The 26542-nt window shown below is 41.8% G+C and overlaps 1 protein-coding gene across 2 annotated transcripts in view; it reads left to right on the top strand.

Annotated features, from left to right (window-relative positions):
* The window catches only part of LOC137048474 (oxysterol-binding protein-related protein 10), a 37687-nt gene extending 13904 nt beyond the window's left edge, over positions 1–23783 (top strand). The window contains exons 3-13 of one of the 2 annotated variants that reach the window (XM_067426641.1): positions 2203–2282; positions 2431–2499; positions 3322–3513; positions 6774–6978; positions 12051–12181; positions 12615–12761; positions 14604–15066; positions 16331–16517; positions 18468–18650; positions 19542–19695; positions 21740–23783. In XM_067426641.1, coding sequence (XP_067282742.1) covers positions 2203–2282; positions 2431–2499; positions 3322–3513; positions 6774–6978; positions 12051–12181; positions 12615–12761; positions 14604–15066; positions 16331–16517; positions 18468–18650; positions 19542–19695; positions 21740–21862 — 1934 coding nt within the window. In that variant the 3' untranslated portion in view covers positions 21863–23783. The remainder of the gene's footprint in view (positions 1–2202; positions 2283–2430; positions 2500–3321; positions 3514–6773; positions 6979–12050; positions 12182–12614; positions 12762–14603; positions 15067–16330; positions 16518–18467; positions 18651–19541; positions 19696–21739) is intronic. The other variant, XM_067426642.1, reaches the window with a different exon arrangement.
* The last annotated feature ends 2759 nt before the right edge of the window (positions 23784–26542 follow it).

Raw genomic sequence — 26542 nt, forward strand, 5'->3', positions numbered from 1 at the left:
GTTCAGGGAATTCATGTTTTAATGCAGGAGTTGGTGTCAGTGACATCACGAGCGCTCTCCACACGTCATAAGATTGAGCTTTAATCTGATTGTGATGACGGTGATGCAGCGTGAGTGAGAAAATCCATTTAAGAAATGGGAACATCTGCCACTTTGACTCTCAGAGGATCTACTCACTGCTGCCGCCGCAAGGGCCTCTAGGTAATTACTGTAGGTTTGAGAGCTGTTCTAGCTGGTCCAAAGTGGTTATATATATAACAGACAGTAAAAGAAATGGACACAGCGACCCCATTGACTTCAACGGCGGATGACGTGACGTGAGCCTCCTGTCTGACAGCTGGAGGTCTTCTAGTAGATGTGGAAAGTGAAATCTGAATCACGTTGTTTAAATATTTTCTCCCGTTGCTTTTGGCTCACTATGGGCTTCTCCCCATTCTTCCCCCTTGACTTTATCAGACTTTATGTCTCCACGTCCCCCCGACTGCCTCATAGACAGTAAAAGATTGCCTGCGAGCGTCTCCTCAGGTCTATACGGTAATTTCTAAACTGTGCGACAGAGTCGCGTTGGTTATGACACAATCGTTAGCCTATTTTTACAAAAACAGCTTCTGCGGGGCGATAGTGTAAGATACAAGGTAATGGAGCCTTTTATTCATTGTCGTGTTTCTTTAGAAATAAACAATGGACAAATGGAGTCTTTAAACGCCTCAGATGTAAAGTTATTCACTGTCAAAGTGACTCAAGAATGAATGGGAGTCAATGAGATGCTAACAGCAGGTGATGGCTTGGTTAGCAATGGCCGCCCCTATGGGTGGAACGCTTTCCGAGCGCTAGATTACCCCCTTGATATATATATACACCAATCAGACATAGCATTATGACCTAATGTTGTGTTTGGTCCCCCTGACCCCTGAGGGTGTGCTGTGGTATCTGGCACCAATATGTTAGCAGCAGATCCTCTAAGTCCCGTAAGTTGTGAGGTGGGGCCTCCATGGATCAGACTTGTTTGTTCAGCTCATCCCACAGATGCTCAATTGGATTGAGATCTGGGGAATCTGGAGGCAGAGTCAACGCCTCAAACTCGCTGTTGTGCTCCTCAAACCATTCCTGAAGCATTTGTGCTTTGTGTCAGGAGCATTATCCTGCTGGAAGAGCCACAGCCACCAGAATACCGTTTCCATCAAAGGCTGAACATGGTCTCAGCAATGCTTAGGTAGGTGGAGCGTGTCGAAGTAACATCCACATGGATGGAGGACCCAAGGTTTCCCAGCAGAACATTGCCCAAAGCGTCACACTGCCTCCGCCGGCTTGTCTTCTTCCCATAGTGCATCCTGGGGCCATGTGTTCCCCAGGTAAGCCACACACACACACACACACACACACACACACACACACACACACACTCACCCGGCCATACACATGTAAAAGAAAATGTTTTTTTGGAGATGCTCTGACCCAGTCGTCTTTGTCAAACTCGCTCAAATCCTTACGCTTGCCCATTTTTCCTGCTTCTAACACATCAACTTTGAGGACAAAATGTTCACTTGCAGCCTAATATATCCCGCCCACTAACAGGAGCCGTGATGAAGAGATCATCAGTGTTAGTCACTTCACCGGTCATAATGTTATGCCTGATCGGTGTATATACTCTACTCAGCGTCAGTTTTCTGCTATAGGACTGAATGCAGTATCAGTGCCTGTCCTGTAATGTTCCTTCCCTTTCATTTTTAGTCTTGTGTCTGAAATATTTCCAATATTACCAGTTTAGATCATCATATTTTCTGTAATGTCTGCTGGTCCAATAAACAAAATTAATAACTGTGGTTTTGTGTGCATTAGTGCAATATCATTTGAGAAAACATTACGACACAGTTTTTTAATTTATATATCTGTTATATTTTTAGTAAACACTTTTTTCTGATCTTTGGGTGTGTTAGTGTGTAAGTGAGTGAGTGTGTGAGTCAGTGTGTGAGTGAGTGTGTGTGTGTATGTGTGTCTCAGTGTGTGAGTGAGTGTGTGAGTGAGAGTGTGTGTGTGTGTGTGTGTGTGTATGTGAGTGAGTGAGTGAGAGTGTGACTGAGTTCATAAAACCCATCCAATTAGGGATGTTTTAAGCGGTTGCCATGGTAACTATATAATGCATTAATACTTTGCATATTTACTTTCACTCTCTCGTTTCCTTTCATAATTCCTCTGAGCCAGCGGTGGACGCCACAGAACAGCAGCTGTGGATGACGCAGATACAGGCCTGTACCAGACGCCACTCTGACAGCAGCGCCAAGGTGCACACATGCACACACTCACACACACACACGCACGCACGCAAACACACACGGACACGCACATGCACATGCAACACGCGCACAAACACACACACACAGTCGTCTTGAGCCGCTGGTCTAAAGTAAGTTTCTGATCTGTCCTTTACAGTTGAGGAAACTCAAAGACTGTGATGAGAATCTGTGTGTTGACCGAACGCAGAACACACTGGACGCACAGGTAAAACACACACACACACAAATATGTTGCGTTTTTGGGAATTGTGGGTACTTTCCATAGGCGTAATGGATTTTACACTACACTGCCCCTACCCCTAAACCAACCCATCACATACACACACACACACACACACAGCCCTGCCTCTGCCCCTCAACCTACCCATTACACACACACACACACACACACACACACACTGCCCTGCCCTGCCCCTGCCCCTAAACCTACCCATTACACGCACACACACACACACACACACACACTGCCCTGCCCTGCCTCTGCCTCTAAACCTACCCCTTACACACACACACACACATACACACACACACACACACACACACACACACTGCCCTGCCTCTGAACCTACCCATAACACACACACACACACTGCCCCTAAAACTACCCATCACAGGAAACATTCTGCATTTTTACTTTCTCAAAAAAACATCATTTAGTATGTTAATGCATCCTTTTACATTGTGGGGATCACTGGCTGCTGATCTCAGGCTTATATTACATTGTGGGGACATTTGGGGGCATTATATTATCACACAATGTTTTATAAACAAGGACACACACACACACACACACACACTGAAGGCCTTTTGTTAATCGTCACGTCTAGACTTGATTTATACGTTACCAATAAAACGAGTTTTCCTCCACCATTCACTGATGAACAGGAGCTCTGCTGATGTGTGTGTGTGTGTGTGTGTGTGTGTGTGTGTGTGTGTGTGTGTGTGTGTGTGTGTGTGTGTGTGTGTGTGTGTGTGTGTGTGTGTGTGAATATGTTGAGCTCCTTCACTGCGTCTCACTCTGTCTCAGGGCTCATCGGGACGCACGCGCAGCTTCTCTCTTCTTCCTCACCTCCCTCCGTCTTCCTCTCCTGCGCCTCAGAGGCATCTTCCTCACCTCGGGCCTCCGAGCAACATCGTCACCATCACACACCACAAGTCGCCTGCGGCCGCCCGCCGTGCCAAAAACCTGTACCCACAGCGCCTCCTGGAGGTCAAAGAGGTCAGACACACACACACACGTTTGTTTTTGTGAAATGTGGGGACATTCCATAGGCGTAATGGTTTTTATACTGTACAAACCGTATTCATCCCCTTACACTGCCCCTACCCCTAAACCTACCCATCACACACACACACACACACACACACACACACACACACACACACACACACACACACACACACACACACACACACACACACACACACACAGCCCCTAATCCTGCTCATCACAGGAAACATTCTGCATTTTTTAATTTCTCAAAAAAACTCATTTTAATTAGTACAATAGTGACACCATGATCGTAATATAATATAATATAATATAATATAATATAATATAATATAATATAATATAATATAATATAATATAATATAATATAAACTAGTGCCAGGTCACGATTAATTAATCCAAAATAAATGTTTGCGATTATGTAATATATGTGTGTGTGTGTGTGTGTGTGTGTGTGTGTGTGTGTGTGTGTGTGTGTGTGTGTGTGTGTGTGTGTGTGTGTGTGTGTGTGTGTACTGTGTATTATTATTATGTATATATAAATATGCACTTCTTCATGTGGAAAAAATATTTGAGAAGAAATATTTGCATGGGTATTTACTGTGTATATATATATATATATATATATAATTCTTCTTATATAACCTTATAAATTCTTATATATACAAATATTTTAGATATAAATATAACATGTTTCTGAAATCTATACATGCATTTGCGTGTATTTATTTATATATACATAATAATTATACACCATACACACACATATATTTAATTATAATTATAATATTAATATATAATATAATATTTTAATATTTATATAATATTAATATATAATAATATTTAAAAAATAATATATATTAATATATAATTAATTATCACTGAGAATAATTATATTAATTATTATTCAATTAATATTATTGAAATGTAGAAATGGAATAATGTCAAAACAATCAACCATCAAATCATCAGATTAAACTATTTTCATTTAGCACTATCTTTATAATAAATAATAAATATCAACATAAAAAATGTGTTCTAGGGAATTAAGAATTTAATCCTGCATAAAATCAAATGTATGCGTGTGCATTTTAAACATGGCTTATTAATATCATGATGCACTGTATGTTGCATTATCCACGTCTACGGTAATTCATAATGAATATTAAAACACTTGCAGCCTTTATATATTTATTTATATATTTAAATGTATATTTACATTTATGCACTTATGCGTGTGCAGATGCTTTTATCCGAAGCGACTTCCATTGAATTTAGGGTACGCATTTTATTAATGATAAAAGCTTCTGCAAATGCATGAATGTAAATATGTGACCTAACTAATTCTACTTCATTTGACAGAATGCATCAGAGATGTCTCTCAGTTCTGAGTTCTGTGCCAGAATATCATTTAGTGAATTAAAGTCGTGCGTCAGCGGAAACATTGACTCGCGCGATCATCCACCTCGACTTCAGCTCAACACTCAGCCCTCCATTAAACCAAAGAACGTTTGATGAAAGATTAGGATAAACAAGACTTTTATTCTTTATAATAACATGCCAAGAACGAAAGCAAGAAAGTCATCCATTTTGATTTCACGTTAATGATCAAAAATACAATAAAACAATATTCCTCCAGTGTAAACCATCTGTTCTCTGTGTGAATATACAGTAAAGTGTGATTTATTCCTGTGATCAAAGCTGAATTTATCATCATTACTCCAGTCTTCAGTGTCACTGATCCTTCACTGATCATTCTCAGATGATTCATCACCCGCCTGCCGACGGGCATATGTTTTGGTAGCCTGTCTGGAAAACACACAGCCCCGGGACTACTTTTACATATAAAAAAGACGTTTTACTCACATAAGTGTGTGGCACCATTCCTGTCGGATCCAATATAGAAGCACAGCGTTGTGTTTTAATCTCAATAGGTCTGCAAATTAAGAGACTTGTTAACAAACCATTCCGCAGTTAAATGAAGCGAACACGTATATGGTCTTCCCCACGTGAGCTGGAACTTCATTAAAAATAAAAATCAGACATTCCTAATATTAGGATCTGAAGGAAGCTTATGCAGCGACTGTGTTCTTCCACAATATCTTGCTATCTTCTTCAGCACGTTTATTGCTGCTGGCTACTTTGATCCGATGAGTCGGTGGGCGGGGCTACTGAATTAGATGAGTCGGTGGGCGGGGCTACTGAATTAGATGAGTCGGTGGGCGGGGCTACTGAATTAGACGAATAGGTGGGCAGGGTTACTGAATTACATGAGCCGCTGGGCGGGGCTACTGAATTAGATGAGTTGGTGGGCGGGGCTACTGAATTAGACGAGACGGTGGGCAGGGCTACTCAATTAGATGAGTTGGTGTGCGGGGCTAATGAATTAGACGAGTCGGTGGCCGGGGCTACTGAATTAGACGAGTCGGTGGGCAGGGTTACTGAATTAGATGAGCCGGTGGGCGGGGCTAATGAATTAGACGAATAGGTGGGCAGGGTTACTGAATTAGATGAGCCGGTGGGCGGGGCTACTGAATTAGATGAGTTGGTGGGCGGGGCTACTGAATTAGACGAGTTGGTGGGCGGTTAGATGAGTCGGTGGGTGGGGCTACTAAATTAGACGTGCTTATTATTCTGTAGAGGCGGTTTTCATCGCGCGATGATGTCAAGATGCGCACACGATCGTTTTCTGGGCCTGGTGTCTATAAAACCTTTACTTTGACTAACAATGAAGTTTTCAGCTCTGAAACTTACAGGATAATCTTATATTACCATGACCTTTTATATATCAAAAGCGCAAGGGAAAGTTGATTCCTCAATTCATCACCTCTTTAAAGTTCATCAACAATCATCATTGTGCTGTAGTTAGTAGAGCTGAACGGCGCCACCTGCTGGTCTACAGCTGTAAGAACTGTAATGGCAAAATTATTAACTCTGTCACTTTACTGAATAAGAGACAAACATTAGCCGATTATCTTTAAAGGTTTACTTCTTGCAAGAAAGAGCCACAGTCAACACAGTCATCAGTGCCTGCACTGAAGTCACATAACAGAAGTCACAATCTCTTACACCCCCATTGTCAAAACAATCCCTCTCAGTAGTTTTCCACACATGGAAAGAGTGTTAAACACAGCACAGAAGTGTGACACACATATTAGCTCCTGTATGAATGCAAACACACTCTAAATAATCAATATTCTTCATCAGTGATTACATTTACCATAACAGAACCGTCCTCGTTTCTCCAGGTAATGACGCAGGCCGAGGGTCAGCAGAAGAGTCTGGTCGAGTCCATCGAGTCCCTGCCGGCGAGAGGATCGCTGTCCTGCCTGGATCAGGACCTTCTTCTTCTGAAAGCCACGTCTGCCGCCACACTGAGCTGCCTGGGAGAGTGCCTGACTCTATTACAGCAGAGCACCGGACAGGCCCGCACTCAGCCGGGTCTCAACCGCGGTGAGTCCGACACGGACGCCCCACAGACTGAGCCGGCCAAAGATCAGGGCGAGGTCGACTGCGGCTCCTGTCCGTATATAACGGGGCCCATGCAGCTAAACGTTTGCAATAAATGCTGCTGAAGGGCTGTTTGCATGCTCAGTGTCTGTGTGAGTTCATCTGTATTTGGTTCTTCATTTGTTCATTCGGTTCTGTGCCTGGTTGTATCATTTGTATTTGTGCTTGAGTGTGTAACGCGGGTGAATCCGTCTCTTAATGCATGATTCGTTTGAGTGTTTGAATCTGATTCCTGATGCTTTTCAATGCTGGATGAACCACATGCCAAAGAAACACACAGGTGCCTGAAAACTCGACCGACACAGTGGATCCAATAAAACTTTTCAGATCGACCCTGACATGGACTCAGGTGCTTCGCTCCGGGCGGCAAGATCAATCGCCATGATTTTATATTTGATTTTGTTTTATGTTTGAGCTTTTTTCATGTTGCAAAACGAGAACTCCTTGACATGAATGGACACGTTTGAGGAGAAACGCAAGAGGAGCTGAAGGACTGTTCCTGGTCTGAATATTGTATGTTTATTTCTGAATGTTGATCTTCAGATCTCAGGTTCTGTTTCTTGTGTTTCTTTAATTTCATCCTTCGTTTATTGCCGTTTTTCTTTTGTAAAATATATTTTTGTTCCTCTCTCGCCCTGTATGCTTCAAATTGAGGTGAAAATGAGACTCTATTGGTATAAACTGGATGGACTAACATCATGACTCCAAAACTGATCGTGTCCAGAGTGTTTCTGATGTTACAGAAATTAATTCATTTAATTAAAATTAAGATGATACCTTTGATCTCTGACTGAGGTCTATTAGGGGCTAGTTATATGTAATGAGGGGAAGGTCGCTATAATCAATTAATTTGTTACATTAATATAGCACTTTTCAAGGCACTCAAAACACTTTACATGAAAGGTTGGAGAGACTCCTCAACCACCACCAATGTGCAGCACCACCTGGATGATGCGACGGCAGCCATATTGCGCCAGAACGCTCACCACACACCAGCTGATTGGTGGAGAGTGATGAAGCCAATCAGGATATGGGGACGATTAGGGGGCCATGATGGACAGAAGCCAATGGGCAAATTTGGCCAGGATGCCGGGTTTACATCCCTACTCTTTTTTTCTGAAGGACATCCTGGGATTTTTATTGACCACAGAGAGTCAGGACCTCGGTGTAACGTCTCATCCGAAGGACAGTATGAGTGGGTGTGTCTTTGACACGGGCGGGGCTCTGACAGAGGGGCGTATGGATGGGCGTGTCTTGAATGGGGGCGGGGCTCTAAGAGAGGGAGTTTGAATGGGCGTGTCTTGAACGGAGGCGGGGCTCTAACAGAGGGGCATGTGGATGGGTGTGTCTTGAATGGGGGCGGGGCTCTAAGAGAGGGATTTTGAATGGGCGTGTCTTGAAAGGAGGCGGGGCTCTAACAGAGGGGAGTGTGAATGGGCGTGTCTTGAACGGAGGCGGGGCTCTAACAGAGGGGAGTGTGAGTGGGCGTGTCTTGAACGGAGGCGGGGCTCTAACAGAGGGGAGTGTGAATGGGCGTGTCTTGAACGGAGGCGGGGCTCTAACAGAGGGGAGTGTGAATGGGCGTGTCTTGAACGGAGGCGGGGCTCTAACAGAGGGGAGTGTGAATGGGTGTGTCTTGAACATGGGCGGGGCTATGATTGGGCATGTTTTGAATGGGGGTGGGGCTCTAACAGAGGGGAGTGAGTGGGCGTGTCTTGAACAGGGGCGGGTCTCTAACAGAGGGGAGTGTGAACGGGTGTGTCTTTAACATGGGCGGAGCTATGAGTGGGCATGTCTTGAATGGGGACAGGGCTCTAACAGAGGGGAGTGAGTGGGCGTGTCTTGAACAGGGGCGGGTCTCTAACAGAGGGGAGTGTGAACGGGTGTGTCTTTAACATGGGCGGAGCTATGAGTGGGCATGTCTTGAATGGGGACAGGGCTCTAACAGAGGGGAGTGAGTGGGCGTGTCTTGAACAGGGGCGGGTCTCTAACAGAGGGGAGTGTGAACGGTTGTGTCTTGAACATGGGCGGAGCTATGAGTGGGCATGTCTTGAATGGGGCAGGGCTCTAACAGAGGGGAGTGAGTGGGCGTGTCTTGAACAGGGTTGGGCTATGATTGGGCGTGTCTTGAACTGGGGTGAGGCTCTGACAGATGGGAGTGTGAGTGGGCGTGTCTTGGGCAGGGGCTATGAGTGGGCGTGTCTTGGGCAGGGGTGGGGCTCTGACAGATGGGAGTGTGAGTGGGCGTGTCTTGGACTGGGGCGGGGCTCTGACAGATGGGAGTGTGAGTGGGCGTGTCTTGGGCAGGGGCTATGAGTGGGCGTGTCTTGGGCAGGGGTGGGGCTCTGACAGATGGGAGTGTGAATGGGTGTGACTCTGACAAGGGACCTGCAGATCCAAACAAGAGAGAAACGCCAATCAGGTAAATACAGATTTTGTCTTGTCTGCATGATCCGTTTGCTTTTCATCACAATGATTCGCCAGAGCATTGCACATATTCTGTTCTCGTTCGTGCATGGATGTTTCTCTGCATGGTCTGTGTGATGATTTCCCCTCAGCAGTTTGAGAAATTACAGAATTAATCTAAAGTTATGCTCAATGTTGATGTTGAGTGGGCCTTGCTCTACATTATTTCTTGCTTTTATATATATATTATCCTATATATATATTCCTGGAAAGAGACAGGTAAACTATGTCTTTGTTTTTTTATTTATGATCAGATGTGTCGTTTGAATGCAGTGCAAGTTACTTTGGATAAAATTTGTAAATGTAATATTATTTTTATTTAAAGGTCAATAATCTACAAGAGCGCCCAAATCTCAGAGATGAGCTGTATTTATACATCTCTGTGATAAGTTGTACATGGCTGAATCTGTCTGAATGTAGGGAAAACTTGACATCTGACATAAGAAATATAATAAGAGCAGATGCCAAGTTCATCCAGCCCTGATGATGCTTTGATCCTGACGTCACGAGAATTTATGAGATGTTTGTGCATCAGTACAAGAGCTTAAAGACCCTCTCACATCTTTTCACAACACACTGAATGGCTGCCAGACCCTCAGAAGTTTTTAATTCATATGAAATGAATTGGTTATGTTTGTAAAAATTAATAATATGTTGGTATTGGTACACATGCTTTTCATGTGAAGGTCAAAGCAGCAGATGTTTGTACTGAAAGGTGTGGTTCCTTTCCTACCCCTGCTGAAAAAAACTGGTGGTTTGCTGGTTTTATCTGGTTTCCACTAGTCAGGCAGTTCTAGTTTGATGCACTGCAAAAAACGCTTTCCTTACTTTGTATTTTTGTCTTATTTCTAGTCAAAATATCTAAAAATTCTTACATTAAGATACATTTACCAGACAAGTAAAAATTATTGTCTTGTTTTGGGAAAAATAACTCAAAATTAAAAGAGTTTTTGCTTAAAATAAGATAAATAATCTGCCAGTGGGGTAAGAAAAATAATGTTTTAAGATTATTTTACTCACCCCATTGGCAGATTATTTATCTTATTTTAAAGGGGGGGTGAAACACTCAGTTTCAGTCAATCTCATGTCAATCTTGAGTACCTATAGAGTAGTATTGCATCCTTCAAATCTCCGAAAAGTCTTTAGTTTTATCATATTTATAAAAGAAATATGGGCTGTACCGAGTCTTTCCGGAAAAAAACGAGTGCCTGGAGGCGTATGGTGTGGGCGGAGCTAAAGAATGACAAGCGCGCAAAGCGGTGACGTCCTCAAGCGTGGAGAAACCCTTGCTATCGATCTCAGCTAATACAGATAATGATCCACAATCAAATCTGAGGCTGAAATAAATTGAACAGAAGAAACGGCAACATCAGGATGTCCGTCTCTGTGGTATGGACTGTATTTAGGGGCCTTTGTGTGCAGTTTATGAGGACATGATTCGGTTTATGGACTATTGTATGTGACTAGACCTTAGAGGTAGCAAGCAAAACAGTTTTGCACGTCAGAGTCAGAATAGTGTAACGTTATACAGAACAACAATGGAGTAACCGTTAGCGCATTTGAATGACGAAGCACGCGATCGTATCGTTTACTGATGTTTACTCATGCGACGGTAGCCAATAGCAGAGACATTTGAAGTTGATTTACTCACCGGCATCTTCCAAAGCAGGACCGCTCTGTTAAAAACACACTTCTTTGGTATGATTTGGTGAAGTCCTGACAGCAGTGACCGTGGAGATCCACTTTGCGACGCGACTGAAGCGATGCCTTGAAGCTTCCCGTCATTTCTGCGTTCAAATCGGTTCAAATGCAGCGCTGCCTTCCCGGAATGCTGTGCTGAAGCGTTGAAGTCGCTCGACGTCACCCATAGGAATAAAGTGGAGCGCGGCGCGACAGAAGTGTTCACGGACGACTGGATCTGCAGCTGAGAGTGTTTACGGGCGTGCATTTCCTCTCTCTCGCTCTAGTCACGCGCGCGCACCCTTCCGGGAGAAGAGCCCGTACGGCCCATACAAGGACCTTCCGCTCTATTAACGTCAAGCCCATACTCGAAAAAAACTCGCCGAAACTTGTGAGAAACCGGAAGGAGTATTTTTAACACAGAAATACTCCATCAAACGTCCAACATTAGTTTTTGAAACTTTGTCTATGTTTAGGATGGGAATCCAAGTCTTTAAAGGTGTAAAAAGCTCAGTATGCATGAAACAGCATTTCACCGCCCCTTTAAGCAAAAACTCTCTTAATTTTGAGTTATTTTTCCCAAAACAAGACAATTACTTTTGTGTGTCGAGTAAATACTTCTTGTTTTAAGAATTTGTAGATGTTTGGACTATAGAAACGACAAAAATACTGAGTAAGGAAAGCATTTTGCATTGTGGCATTTGTTAACCAGTTAAACTCTGTCGCCCATCTTAGGCTTGGTTTACGCTGGCCTTTTCAGCAAAGGGTCATCAGCACTGAGAGACTGAAGGTCACTAATTGATCAGGTTTTGAGTTTGGGCGTGTTGTGTAACTTCTGACCGCTGGTCATGTGCTTTTCATTCCTGCAGATAATGTTCCTGTATGGGCCGTCCCAAAGTCGCCCTCAGAAGAGGGTCTAAGGAATGGCAGTACTGCTACCCTGAGCTCCACAGAGCCCTCGCCCTCCCTCGGGAAGAAAAACCTGCTGCAGAACACAGAGGTAAGACCACTTAAAGGCTTCAACATACTCCACGAGAACAGAGAAATAAGTTCTCGCTCCAAGGGCTGCGAGAACAAAATAAAGTCATTTTGTTCTCGCAGCCCTGGTTTGGGAGTTCTCGCAGCTTGTTCTCGACACATCATCCGGGAGAAACCTTTTTCTTGCGAGTGTCCGAGAACCATCATGTGATTGGGCAGACATTTAAAGTGGGCGTGTAAATGCGGAGAAACGCAGATGATCGGCACCTGCTTTTCTCGTGAAGTATGGACTGTACTGGCAAGAATGAACTTTGTTCTTGTTCTTGCCATCTCAAGAAAACAAACAAATGTCTTTGTTCTTGCAGAGTATGTTCCAAGCTTTACTGTGGTCTGGAATGACATTAAGTATAATGCATATACGGCCGTGTGGTGTGTGTGTGTGTGTGTGTTTGCAGCAGGAGGGGATGGAGGTGATTCCTCCTGATGAGGAGGTGATGGATTCAGACAGTAATTCTGAAGAAGATCTGGGTGTGTTGGAGGACCAGAGGAGTGTCATTCTGCATCTGCTGTCTCAGCTCAAACTCGGCATGGACCTCACACGGGTGTGCATGACCTACACAACACAGGAGCATCAGGCCCAGCACTGCAAAAAATGCTTTTCTTACTTAGTATTTTTGTCTTGTTTCTAGTCCAAACACCTAAAAATTCTTTAAAAAAATAAGTATTTACTAGACAAGCAAAAGTAATTGTCTTGTTTTGGGGAAAAATAACTCAAAATGAAGAGAGTTTTTGCTTAAAGGGGGGGGTGAAACACTCAGTTTCAGTCAATCTCATGTCAATCTTGAGTACCTATAGAGTAGTATTGCATCCTTCAAATCTCCGAAAAGTCTTTAGTTTTATCATATTTATAAAAGAAATATGGGCTGTACCGAGTCTTTCCGGAAAAAACCGAGCGCCTGGAGGCGTATCGTGTGGGCGGAGCTAAAGAATGACAAGCGCGCAAAGCGGTGACGTCCTCAAGCGTGGAGAAACCCATCTATCTCAGCTAATACAGATAATGATCCACAATCAAATCTGAGGCTGAAATAAATTGAACAGGAGAAACGGCAACATCAGGACGTCCGTCTCTGTGGTATGTACTGTATTTAGGGGCCTTTGTGTGCAGTTTATGAGGACATGATTCGGTTTATGGACTATTGTATGTGACTAGACCTTAGAGGTAGCAAGCAAAACGGTTTTGCACGTCAGAGTCAGAATAGTGTAACGTTATACAGAACAACAATGGAGTAACCGTTAGCGCATTTGAATGACGAAGCACGCGATCGTATCGTTTACTGATGTTTACTCATGCGACGGTAGCCAATAGCAGAGACATTTGAAGTTGATTTACTCACCGGCATCTTCCAAAGCAGGACCGCTCTTCTTTGGTATGATTTGGTGAAGTCCTGTGACAGCAGTGTTCGTGGAAATCCACTTTGCGACGCGACTGAAGCGATGCCTTGAAGCTTCCCGTCATTTCTGCGTTCAAATCGGTTCAAATGCAGCGCTGCCTTCCCAGAATGCTGTGCTGAAGCGTTGAAGTCGCTCGACGTCACCCATAGGAATAAAGTGGAGCGCGGCGCGAGAGCAGTGTTTACGGCGTGCATATCCTCTCTCTCGCTCTAGTCACGCGCGCGCACCCTACCGGGAGAAGAGCCCATACGGCCCATACAAGGACCTTCCGCTCTATTTAACGTCAAGCCGACCCATACTCGAAAAAAACTCGCCGAAACTTGTGAGAAACCGGAAGGAGTATTTTTGACACAGAAATACTCCATCAAACGTCCAACATTAGTTTTTGAAACTTTGTCTATGTTTAGGATGGGAATCCAAGTCTTTAACAGTGGAAAGCTCAGTGTGCATGAAACAGCATTTCACCGCCCCCTTTAAAATAAGATAAATATTCTGCCAAAAGGGTCAGGAAAATAATCTTAAAACAACATTATCTTCCTTACCCCATTGGCAGATTATTAATCTTATTTTAAGCAAAAACTCTCTTAATTTTGAGTTATTTTTCCCCAAAGCAAGACAATAATTTTTACTTGTCTAGTAACTGTTTCTTAAATGTAAGAATTTTTAGGTGTTTAGACTAGAAACAAGACAAAAGTACTAAGTAAGAAAAGCATTTTTTGCAGTGTTTATTAAGTATTAATGCGTTTCGGTTTATCGGATTACAAGTAGACGAGGCTCATTCCTCCAAGAACGATAACGAAAGATAACTGTATTTTAGCGGATAAATTGAGCCAGGATAACCAAGATATCCCAGCTTAATCCCTTATCCTAGTTTTGTGTAATAGGCTTCTGTATTTAGCTTCATCCACTTGTTATCCGATCAACCAAAATGCATCTATACCAGCGCCTTACATAACATTATTTTAATTTTACTCTCTGTGTGGTTTGTGCAGGTTGTTCTTCCCACATTCATCCTGGAGAAGCGTTCATTACTGGAGATGTATGCTAACTTCATGGCGCACCCGGACCTGTTCCTGTCCATCTCTGCGGGAAACACGCCGGAGGAGCGTATGGTGCGTTTCGTCGAGTATTACATGACCGCCTTCCATGAAGGACGAAAGGGCGCCGTCGCCAAAAAGCCCTACAATCCGGTGCTGGGCGAGACCTTCTGCTGCTCGTGGGCGGTTCCGCGAGAGAATGTCCACCCACTGAGGAATCATGCGGCCAATCAGGAGGCGGCAGGGGCGGAGTCAGAATATTACAGGGTGCGTTTCGTGGCGGAGCAGGTTTCCCATCATCCGCCGGTGTCTGGGTTTTACTGCGAGTGCGCAGAGACAGGCATGTGTGTCAACGCTCACATCTGGACCAAGAGCAAGTTCATGGGAATGTCAGTCGGCGTCTCCATGGTGGGAGAAGGTGGGTGATGCTCTCTTCCTGTAGGAAATTAGGGGTGTCCCCGACTAAGGATTTACACATTCGAATCAGAATTGTCGAATCTTTATATAGTCGACTGATAGTCGAATCATCTGTGTGTGTGTGTGTGTGAATGGGTTGGGAGTGGCACGACACCAGTCAGCAGAAGGGTAAAACTATTTTTATTTTCCTTTACACACTGCACACAGCAACAACTTTTAATAAAGCGACCAAAACTGCCTGCCACTGACAGACGAACTGACAATGGCTTTCTTATTCAGGTTTAAATAAAAGGTAATGTGGTGGATAAACATTCATAAAACAATTTCTCATAATATTTTAAAGCCGCGATCGAACTACAGAAGATCACACAAATATATAAAAGAACATTTTGATAAAGAACACTTTGAGTTCGTTTACATGCACGTTCTTCAGCCGATTGTGCTTAAAGGGGGTCGCACACCAGATGCGAAGCTCAGCGCCGCACCACGTCTTTAAGATATCGAGCACCCCCATATTGCCAAAATGGTGTGATCCTCGTTTTATAACACCCGTTAAGATTTGACTGTGAGATCGGTGGTCAAATCTGGCTCTGCATATTGATGCATTGAATCTTCAACTATTCGGGGTCACCCCTATAGGAAATTAAAGAATCTTTACAATATACATAGGGAAAAACAGGGATTGTGTCGTAACCCTAGACTGTAAAAAAAATATAGACGTAGTGTCCATGACGTTTCACTCATAGTGTTCATGTCAGTTTTGAAGCGTAGAGACGAGCTGGCCGTCGCCATCTTGGCAGCGTGTCATGCCCGGATAACAGAAAATGGACAAAGAGGCGGGATGTGGGCGGAGCTGAGGTGACGCAATGACTATAAACGGCGGATAAACGGCTATCCACCTGTCACTCAGTGGCCACGCCCTTAATTATGCAGAACTTTAAGGCTTTATATAATGTAAAGGAATGAGTTATAAAAAAATTCACCCGCCTCACAGTCATCATGAAGAGCAAAATTAGCCGTATAGACCAAAACCACAATTTGTCCCAGACTGAAAACATGTTTTTTTCTGCTGTAAAGTTGGGCATTTTAACATGAGCTCAATGAGATTCTGCTCCTTCTGCAGCCGCTCTAGTGGCCACTGGAGGAATTACAGTTTAAGTCACTTCCGTATTGGCTTCAAGAGAAACTGGAGGAGCCGCTTGGTCGTAACATCATATAAGAAAAAAAAAACTGTTCTGTAATCAGTTTTACCTTTGCCCCTTTAGGAGTGTTACACCTGCGGGATCACGGTGAGGAGTACGTGTTTACATTCCCGAGCGCGTTCGCTCGATCCATCATCACTGTGCCGTGGGTGGAGTTGGGGGGAAAGGTCACCATCAGCTGCGTCCAGACGGGATACTCGGCCAGCGTCACATTCCACACCAAACCCTTCTACGGGGGCAAAGTTCACAGGTCAGTGACGTTCTCTTCTCTGAGGATGAGGGCGGGGCAACCTGTCACTCACATGAGATACACCAATAGAAAACCACCACCATCCAATCAATTACCCATAGACAAAATCAAGCCGCGCCCGACATTTGTTCTTGTTTAGGAAGCTGTTTTAGTCGAATATACGGCACGATAGGGAAGAAAAGACTAGCGCAACTTACATTTCCGTCTGACTTTAAGGTCGTGTGTCCACCAAAGTGTCAAGTGTATAAATTGTTTTCAATGGGAGCACCACATATTTAAAACGCGTGACAAGGGCTACAAACTTGCCGTTTTAATTTCTTGCCGCAATGAGTTTGAAAAAATGGGTAAAGTGCAGCACTCATCACCGTCACTTTTTACCCAGCTGTCCAATCACAGTTTAGGAGGGGCGGGACTAATACCGCAGTGACCAATTGTCACGTCTTGCTTGTACAGCGACAACAGAAATCTTGTTGAATTTCATTTAGAAAAGGTACATTGTCATCTTGCTCCGACCAAAGTGATTTAAACTAACCTTAATTATGACTTCCCAACTCGTAAATGCGAACATCCTACGAGGACTTGTGTGGTTCCATTAGCAAAATTTCTCAGGTAAAAAAAGCACCTTTCTCTGGTTCAGCGTGACTTTTACCTGTGACAAAATTCTTCACACTGATTACATGGATGCCTAATGTAATTACTGTATTGTGCCCCAAATTCAGTTAATGTGAGCGCATTATGCTGATACTTAAAGGGTTAGTTCACCCAAAAATGTAAAACCTGTCATTAATTCCTCCTGTGGTTGGACAGCCGTCAGACCTCCGTTCATCTTCACACACAGATGAAGATATTAGTGTTGAAATCCGATGGCTCAGAAAGGCCTTCATTGACACCAATGTCATTTCCTCTCTCAAGACCCATAAAGGCACTAAAGACGTCGTTACAAAGCCCATCTCACTACAGCGGCTCTACAATCATTTATGAAGAGATGAGAATAGTTTAGTGCGCAAAATAAAACTAAATAATGACTTATATAGTGATGGGCTGATTTCAAAACACTTCTTCCTGAAGCCTCGGAGCGTTAATGAAACAGCGTATCGATTCATGATTCAAACCACTGATTTGATTCACTGATTTATTAAAGGTGCACTATGTAGTATTTTTGCAATAAAATATCCAAAAACCACTAGGCCAGTGTTATATATTTTGTTCAGTTGAGTACCTACAATATCCCAAATGTTTCCAACTATTTGTAAATTGTGAGAAAATTGCTATTTTAACTAAGGACCGGGACATGTCAGATTAGCGTTTGAGGAAGTCGCCTGTCAATCATGTCATATCTGCGCTACCCTCGGTTTTATTCTGCAGAAGCGCTTTACTCTTAGCAGTGTGAACATATCACAGCAGCGCCGAGCGAACACACGGAGTAACGTCATAACATCATTTTAAACACACTTAAATGTATCTAATATGATAAACAGAGCTGCTTTACCTTATACTCATGACTGGAAACGCGGAAATAGTGCAGGCGCCTGGCGACTGTGTCCCGTCTCGTCATAATAAAAGTCCCGGTGCTCGTGAGCCGTGTGTGTTTAACAATCGCTCCAGCGGCCGTGTTTAGCTCCACGACACTCGGTCCTGCTCTGCTTCACTACAGTAATGTTAATAACCACATCTATGAACGTGATTTGTAACGATTTGTAACGTGATTTGTAACTTTAGTGCCTTTATGGGTCTTGAGAGAGGAAATGACATTGGTGTCAATGAAGGCCTTTCTGAGCCATCAGAATTTCAACACTATATCTTCATCTGTGTGTGAAGATGAACGGAGGTCTGACGGCTGGCCAACCACAGGAGGAATTAATGACAGAGTTTACATTTTTGGGTGAATTAACTAACTTTAAAGGAGACTTGGAGTGATAAGAATGATGAAAGTGTGTGTGTGTGTTTCAGGGTAAGTGCAGAGGTGAAGCAGAACTCCAGCGGGACGGTTGTTTGTAAAGCTCAGGGCGAGTGGAACGGGACGCTGGAGTTCACATACAGCAGCGGAGAGACACGAGTGATCGACACCAACAAACTGCCCGTCATCAGGAAGATGATTCGCCCGCTGGAGAAACAGGGCCGCAGCGAGTCCAGGTGATTCTACTGTACCCCTTTTCTACCAGAATAAACCAGTGCTAGTTCGGAGCCAGTGCTAGTAGTTGGTTTGACTGAGGAGCCTTCCCAGAACCATTTGCTTTTCCACATTTGAGAGCCACAACAGAGCTAGTACATCACTGTATACATCTCATCTTTCTGAGCAACGCTAACGTTAGCAGGGCAGCGGGAAACACAAACACACACACACACACCAGGCTTGTTCGAGACTGACTGCGTGGACCGATCTGCGTATGATATCAAAATACAGCGTGAGCGATTCAAAAGCATAAGGAGTCGTTTGCTCTCGCTGTTACTTTGATGTCATACGCCGATGCATCTCGAACAAGCCTTCCATCAACAATGGCGAAAGTTACGTTACTATTGATTCACGTGGCTTTACGACATGGTAAATCATCGGCATCAAAACACAGCAAATCCAACGCATTCATGCAGTTCGCAGTCATTTGTATAGACGGTGATTACAAACGAGCAGCAGCTATTAGCTCCATTAGCTGCTATTTAAAACATGGCGGATCTCCAGTTTGTGTTCATCTCGCTGACCCCGCCCCCAGCGCCTGACGTAATCAGTTCTTACTTCTAGCCCAGCAATGTTTTGGTGCTACTTAAGAACCCCTTTTCCTGGCTCGGAGCTGGTGCTTTGACTGTGGAAACACAAAGAACCGATTTGAAACTAGGCTCTGGCTCCGAACTAGCACCAGCACTGCCTTGGTGGAAAAGGGGTATTACTGGGTTTTTACTCAAATAAATGCAGCCTCGGTGAGCAGAAGAGACTTCTTACAGACTCCAAAATCTTATGAATATATGGTTTTCCTAAAATATTGTAAAATAGTTGTGTAATTCTGCTGGTCTGTGTGTGTTTGTGCTCAGGCGTCTCTGGCAGCACGTGACCGCGGCTCTTAAAGAAGGAAACGTTGATCTGGCCACTGAACACAAGCATCGGTTAGAGGAAGCCCAGCGATCCGACGAGAGACAGAGAGACACCAACAACATGCCCTGGAAACCCAAATACTTCAGCAAAGAGGTGCGTTCAGGCCCAGAACCGCCTCAGAAACGACTACAGCTAGTACAGACTGAACTGGGTTTCAAACAGAAGCTTGTTTACACCACAGAATACATTTAAGGCACTGATTGAGTTCATACTGCAGCTCACAATTCACACTTTATAACTTGCAAATGCAAGTTCATAATTTGCTATTTTGACCTTTTTCTCAGAAGTGTTAGGGGTTGTTTACGCGACACCATTTTCAACTAAAAATGGAAAACTTTTCTTTATCGTTTTTCCAGTTCATTTACATGAAAAAATATAGTTTTCAAAGTGTACGTTTTTGAAAACGATACCATTATTGTCTTCATCTAAACTATAAAAATGACAATTTGTGAAAATGGTGACGTTGTTTCATTACAAAGTCACATTGCCATCTTCTGCCCCTGCACAGCGTTTTTAGTCGTTTTTGTGGATCCGTCTGTGAAACTTTTCAAAAACGCAATGCCAAAACTTTTCCAATTTTATTTTGTTGTTGTTGTGTAAACATACTCTTACATAAAAAGTTGCAATCACTTTTTTAATTCCAAATTTATATCTAGGGATGCACGAGTCGACCCGCAAATTTTGCAGAAATGGGTGAAAAAGCAGCTCATAGAACCATATGGTAAAAAAATTGTGAAATTTGATAGAGGTCAGTCGAAACATTCACCACAGCAGTTTTGGAGTTTCGATCTCAATCCCTAAAGGGCTCCAAGACAGTTTGTCTTATTTTCATGAAAATTTAACCAGATCATCTTTAGACTACGCTGGAAAAAATATCAAAGTTATTTGATATTTACCCAACTGTTCTAGAATAACGGCAGAACAAATTTGACGAAGAGCGCGCCAAATTGGACGCAAGCCTATATCTCCACAACCCTTTAGTGTATTCTGCCCAAACTGTCATCCCAAGATTGACCTGAGGCTACATGCTGTTTCGGCACAGCGCCATCTACTGCTCCCAAGATATGACATTTTTATTTATAACTTAGGAATGGTTTGCCATATTGTTAATGATCATGAATCAATAATCAAAAGTTATCACCAAAAATGCTAATAATGGTTATTTCTGTTGTTTTTTAGAATACATATTGTTCCTTTTTGTGCTTGGCCCCGATAATCGCTGCTTGCAGCTATATTTTTTATTGTTATCAGCCAGATACAAAAATGTGGCCGATTATTTTAAAGGTGATAAATTATGGATTATTTCCTTCAGCTGAGACACTTCAGATGTGCACTGTTTACCATGGTGTGGGCTTTAAATCCAGTGAATCCAGTTTTGTTTTTTGTTGGTTTAACTGGTTGCCTTAAAATTTTGAGTTTATTGAACTTAATATTTTGAGTTGATACAATGAAGGAAATTTGTTTAATAAATAGAAACTCAAAATATTATTGTATCTGAACCACATAAAAATAGATAAATCATGAAAATAGCACTATTATTATTGTTTCACTGCATCATCACAAATAAAACACTCACAATTACCCAATATGCTTACAACATCTTTTAATAATATTTTAATAAAGGTTGTCGAATCTTTAAAAAATGTTCATTGTATTAACTCAAAATTTTAAGGCAACCAGGTAACTTTTTTTCTAAATAATTTTTTTACAGTGTATAGACTACATACAAATAAAATGAGAACATAATTGTGTACTTGTGACATGGCTTTTAATGGTGAGACTTTTGTTTTTGTAATTAGGCTCTCAAAAATAATTTACAAATGTGTATTTTTATATTTTTCGGCCAATATATCAGTTATCGGCTTTCAAATATAGAGATTTATCGGTTATATCAGTTATAATTGTCAAATCGGTACATCCCTAGTTATATCTCACATGTCTAAGAAAAAACAAGTCATAATTTGAGTTATGAACGTTTTTGTTTATATTCCATGGTGGAAACTGCAAATCTGAACTAAATATATTATCTTGAAAATGGGACCATTTGATTGATTGAGGATGTTTCTATTCTCTCTCTCTGTGTGTGTGTGTGTGTGTGTGTGTGTGTGTGTGTGTGTGTGTGTGTGTGTGTGTGTAGGGTGACGGATGGGTCTACAGAAACCCACTATGGAAACTCCAAACCACAGGAGAGAGTCGAGCACCGATCATCACAGGGACTCAAAACAAACAGAGACTGGACAATCAGAATCATGCATTATGATCCATCACACTATAGACTGAACAGAAACCAATGTGTATAAATAAAAACCTGGACGATTAGAATAGACTTTTATACACTGTATAAACTATATATTATTTTTCACAACTAACTAACCGAGCCTTTGTGAATACACAAGTACACAGTATTAACGTGATCTGCCATTAGATGATTTATTAACAGAAATGTGAATTTACATGCAATGTGGACGATATGTTCATATTCAAGCTTTAAACCTTCAGTATCATGAAAACACAACCCGCTCATATTTCACCCCAAAATCAATCAATTAAATAATAAAGTATAAAATATAGTACATTTTATATAAGATTTTTTTACAATTTCCCACTTGCATTGTCATTCCTGCGAGATAGTATTTTTTTACTCCATTACAGAAAACAATATTGTAAGATAATGTTTTATTTAAATCAGCAATGAATACTATCACAATGTATATTGATTTCAAATAACTCTTGATGTCCTAAAATAAGCTTCAGTTTCTTATATTTTTAGTGTCAAAACAGTATTTTGGGGTGATATATGACCTGCACATGATCTTGTGAGATTTCTCCTGATGAATGCACGTCTGATCTGATGTTTGTCATGAACACGGATGAAAAGCGTTGTGTAATCAGGTGAGCCAGTGGTCAGTCAGCTGATGATTAAATGGATGACCACATCGGGCCAATCAATCCTCTCCATGAGCCACTGCTAACTCCTAAAGCCTTCCTAACAGAACGCTATTGTTAGGACTAATTGGCCATTAAATGAGATTTTACCCGAGAGGTTTTACGCTCCTCCGCAAAGGATTTCTGATGCACTTTTAATCGAGGCCTTCACTCAATCCTGTGACTTTATATTAACAGCATCACTGATGTAAAGTCCATTGGTTTGATATGTAGGTTCCCGGCAGTTATTGCTGTATGATACACAATTTAAACTTTTAAAGAGACAGTACTGTATTTTAAACCATATTCTGGATATATACCTGTGATGTGTTTTCTGATTAGTCTGTGAGTTAGTTCACCCAAAAACTATCACTGTGTCATAAATTAATCATAAGATTAGTTCATCTTCAGAACACGAAGATATTTAATTGAAATCTGATTCTCTCCCTTCATTAAAAGTCTATTCACAAAAAAAAAAACTTCTTAATGTAAAACGTAAAATAAATCCAATAGTTTGGTCCAAGTCTTTTAAAGAGACACAGCTTTATTTATTCGCATATAGTGTAGATCAGCGAACAACATCAAACACTCAAATTTGTTAAACTGAAGTTCAATGAACAAACAAACAATCTTTTTATTACGTTTTGAAGCGTCAGAGTTTGGGGAGAGTAGACTTTTTTTAAATAGAAGGACAGAAATCTCAATAAAAAAATGTTTATTTGATGAAATTATTATCTATGGTTTAGAATGACGTGAGGGTATAATTAATGAGATAATTATCATTTTTGCGTGAACTGCCCCTTTAAGTCGCGGTCACGTTCGCCTTCTCGATTTGCAGAAAAAATTGCCCACGCACATTTTAAAGTTGGTGGCTTGAATTCACCATGCTACGGAGCCCCGCACACGACATGCAAGAAAAAAAAGACCAGCTAGTTTTTTACTGCATGTTATGCACCGGGCTCCATGCTGACCAACAACAAGCTATTTTGTTTGAAAATGAGTTTGGTTTGAGACACAATGGATCTATTTTTGCTCGCAAAATTTCGCTGACGTGACCTCGCCTTTTACACACATCAAAAATAAGCTCCTTTTGCAGGTTGTCCTGTAAACTGTTCATATGGGTGCTGAAATAAACATGAAATATGCCTTTCTTTTCTCAGAGTACAATAATATTCAGCAAGTATTGTTGAATCAGATCATGTGCAAATGGAGCCGAGATGTTTTGAGTTACTGTTTGAAATAAACCTGCCTCAGCAGTCGGTGTTGTGTGTTTCTTCTGACATTCAAAACTGCCAAGCGTTTATAACATAAATATAGCTTTCGCCACATTTTTACCTTTAATCCAGATCTGCTCGGCTGGGTTAAGGTCATGTCCACTAATAAGGATCAGCTGAAATGCAGTGAAAAACTCATAATTATGAAATGCATTATACCGAATACTTTATGAAGACGTGCAACCTGCGATTACTTATGAATGGGAGAAAGTGCAACGCCCAATATTGTGAATAAGCCCCGCCTTCTAAATGAAAGAGCCAATCGTTGATTAGTAAAGTCATCGTCATTGCAGCTGCCAGAAGCTCCGGTTTCTATAGAAACAAGCATGTTATGTCAGCAGGGCCTGGCGCTCCCTCTGGCAGCGGCAGGTCGCAGCGCCACTTCCGGTGGCATCGGCAGCTGCCATGGACTTCTTCTGGCAGATGCCAGAGTTTGTGGCGCCACTTCCGGTGGCATCGGCAGCTGCCACGGACTTCTTCTGGCAGATGCCAGAGTTTGTGGCAGCGGTCACGGACTTCTTCTGGCAGATGCCTGTATTGCCAGAATATATAATGGTTGCCACGGTCTTTCTCGGAGATTGTCGCTGTTTGTCAGCTGTTAAATGGCAATAGTAATTCGCACGAGCGCAAAACACAGTTAATTATTTGCTTGTATATCACTATATTAGCCGTTTATTGTGGCGCCACTTCCGGTGGCATCGGCAGCTGTCACGAACTCATATAGCACATAATCGTCTATGCACATAATGCCTTGTTATGAGTGACCATATTCTACATCTTAACCTATACCTGAACAGTAATTAAAAGTTTGAGGCAAAAGTCAATAGTGAGAATTAGACCCACAACTAAAGTGATACACATACACAGGCCTATATTAAAAATGTATAATATATAATATGTGTAATGTAAAATGTTTGGGGTCAGTATTTTTTATGTTTTAAAAGAAGTATCTTCCAGTCACCAAGCCTGCATTTATTTAATTAAAAATACAAACAAAAACAGTAACATTGTGAAATATTATTCCAATTTAAAACAGCAGTTTTCTGTCAATATACAGTAAAGTGCTATCTTCAGTGTCACATGATCCTTCAGAAATCAAATAAGTCTAATCAAGTTAGTGTTTTTATGCATTTTTAATTTTGTTCCAGATTAATAACAAAAGGCAGAAAAAATACAAACAATATGTACTGTTCTTTTTAAAGTTTCCAGCGGGTGTCGCTGTTGGCGCATTGATGTTTTAACTCTAGAATTATGCCATATATATAGCATAATTCTAGAGTTAAAACAGCAATAGACACTTTTATTGAAACATTTAAGTCACAATAGTATTCATAAATTAACTTTGTCCAACAGCGACACCCCCTGGAAAGAACAGTACATATTGTTTGTAATTTTTCTGCCTTTTGTTATTAATCTGGAATAAATGTAAAAATACATAAAAACACTAACTTGATTAGACTTATTTGATTTCTGAAGGATCATGTGACACTGAAGACTGAAGTAATGATGCTAAAAAATTGAGCTTTGATCACGGGAATAAATGACAATTTACTGTATATTGACATAGAAAAAAGCCTTTTTTAATTTGAAATATATTTCACAATGTTACTGTTTTTGTTTGTATTTTTAATTAAATAAATGCAGGCTTGGTGACTGGAAGATACTTCGTTTAAAACATTAAACATTCTTAATGACCCCAAACTTTTGAACGGATATATATATATATATATATATATATATATATATATATATATATATATATATATATATATATATATATATATATACATTTTTAATATAGGCCTGTGTATGTGTATCACTTTAGTTGTGGGTCTAATTCTCACTATTGACTTTTGCCTCAAACTTTTAATTACTGTTCAGGTATAGGTTAAGATGTAGAATATGGTCACTCATAACAAGGCATTATGTGCATAGACGATTATGTGCTATATGAGTTCGTGACAGCTGCCGATGCCACCGGAAGTGGCGCCACAATAAACGGCTAATATAGTGATATACAAGCAAATAATTAACTGTGTTTTGCACTCGTGCGAATTACTATTGCCATTTAACAGCTGACAAACAGCGACAATCTCCGAGAAAGACCGTGGCAACCATTATATATTCTGGCAATACAGGCATCTGCCAGAAGAAGTCCGTGACCGCTGCCACAAACTCTGGCATCTGCCAGAAGAAGTCCGTGGCAGCTGCCGATGCCACCGGAAGTGGCGCCACAAACTCTGGCATCTGCCAGAAGAAGTCCATGGCAGCTGCCGATGCCACCGGAAGTGGCGCTGCGACCTGCCGCTGCCAGCATTTGCGCTTGCTCTTGCTCTGTTATGTCGTAAAGATCGTGTTTACTGGTTCGAGGCATGAACGCCACTGAACATGAAGTTGTAAATACCAGTGGGAAGTTGGGGATTTTCTAAATGAAATTTTCTAAATTCTGTCATTAATTATTTATCCTCATGTCGTGGACACCCGTAAGACCTTTGTTCATCTTCGGTACGCAAAGTAAGATATTAGTGTTGATGGCTCAGAAAGGCCTTGATTGACACCAATGTCATTTCCTCTCTCAAGACCCATAAAGGCACTATAAAGACGTCGTTACAAAGCCTATCTCACTACAGTGGCTCTACAATCATTTTATGAAGACACGAGAATAGTTTTAGTGCACAAAAAAACTAAATAACGACTTATATAGTGATGAACGATTTCAAAACACCGTTCCGTAAAGCCTT

This window comes from Pseudorasbora parva, chromosome 19, assembly GCF_024679245.1.
Source record: "Pseudorasbora parva isolate DD20220531a chromosome 19, ASM2467924v1, whole genome shotgun sequence".
NCBI classification, from domain to species: Eukaryota; Metazoa; Chordata; class Actinopteri; order Cypriniformes; family Gobionidae; genus Pseudorasbora; species Pseudorasbora parva.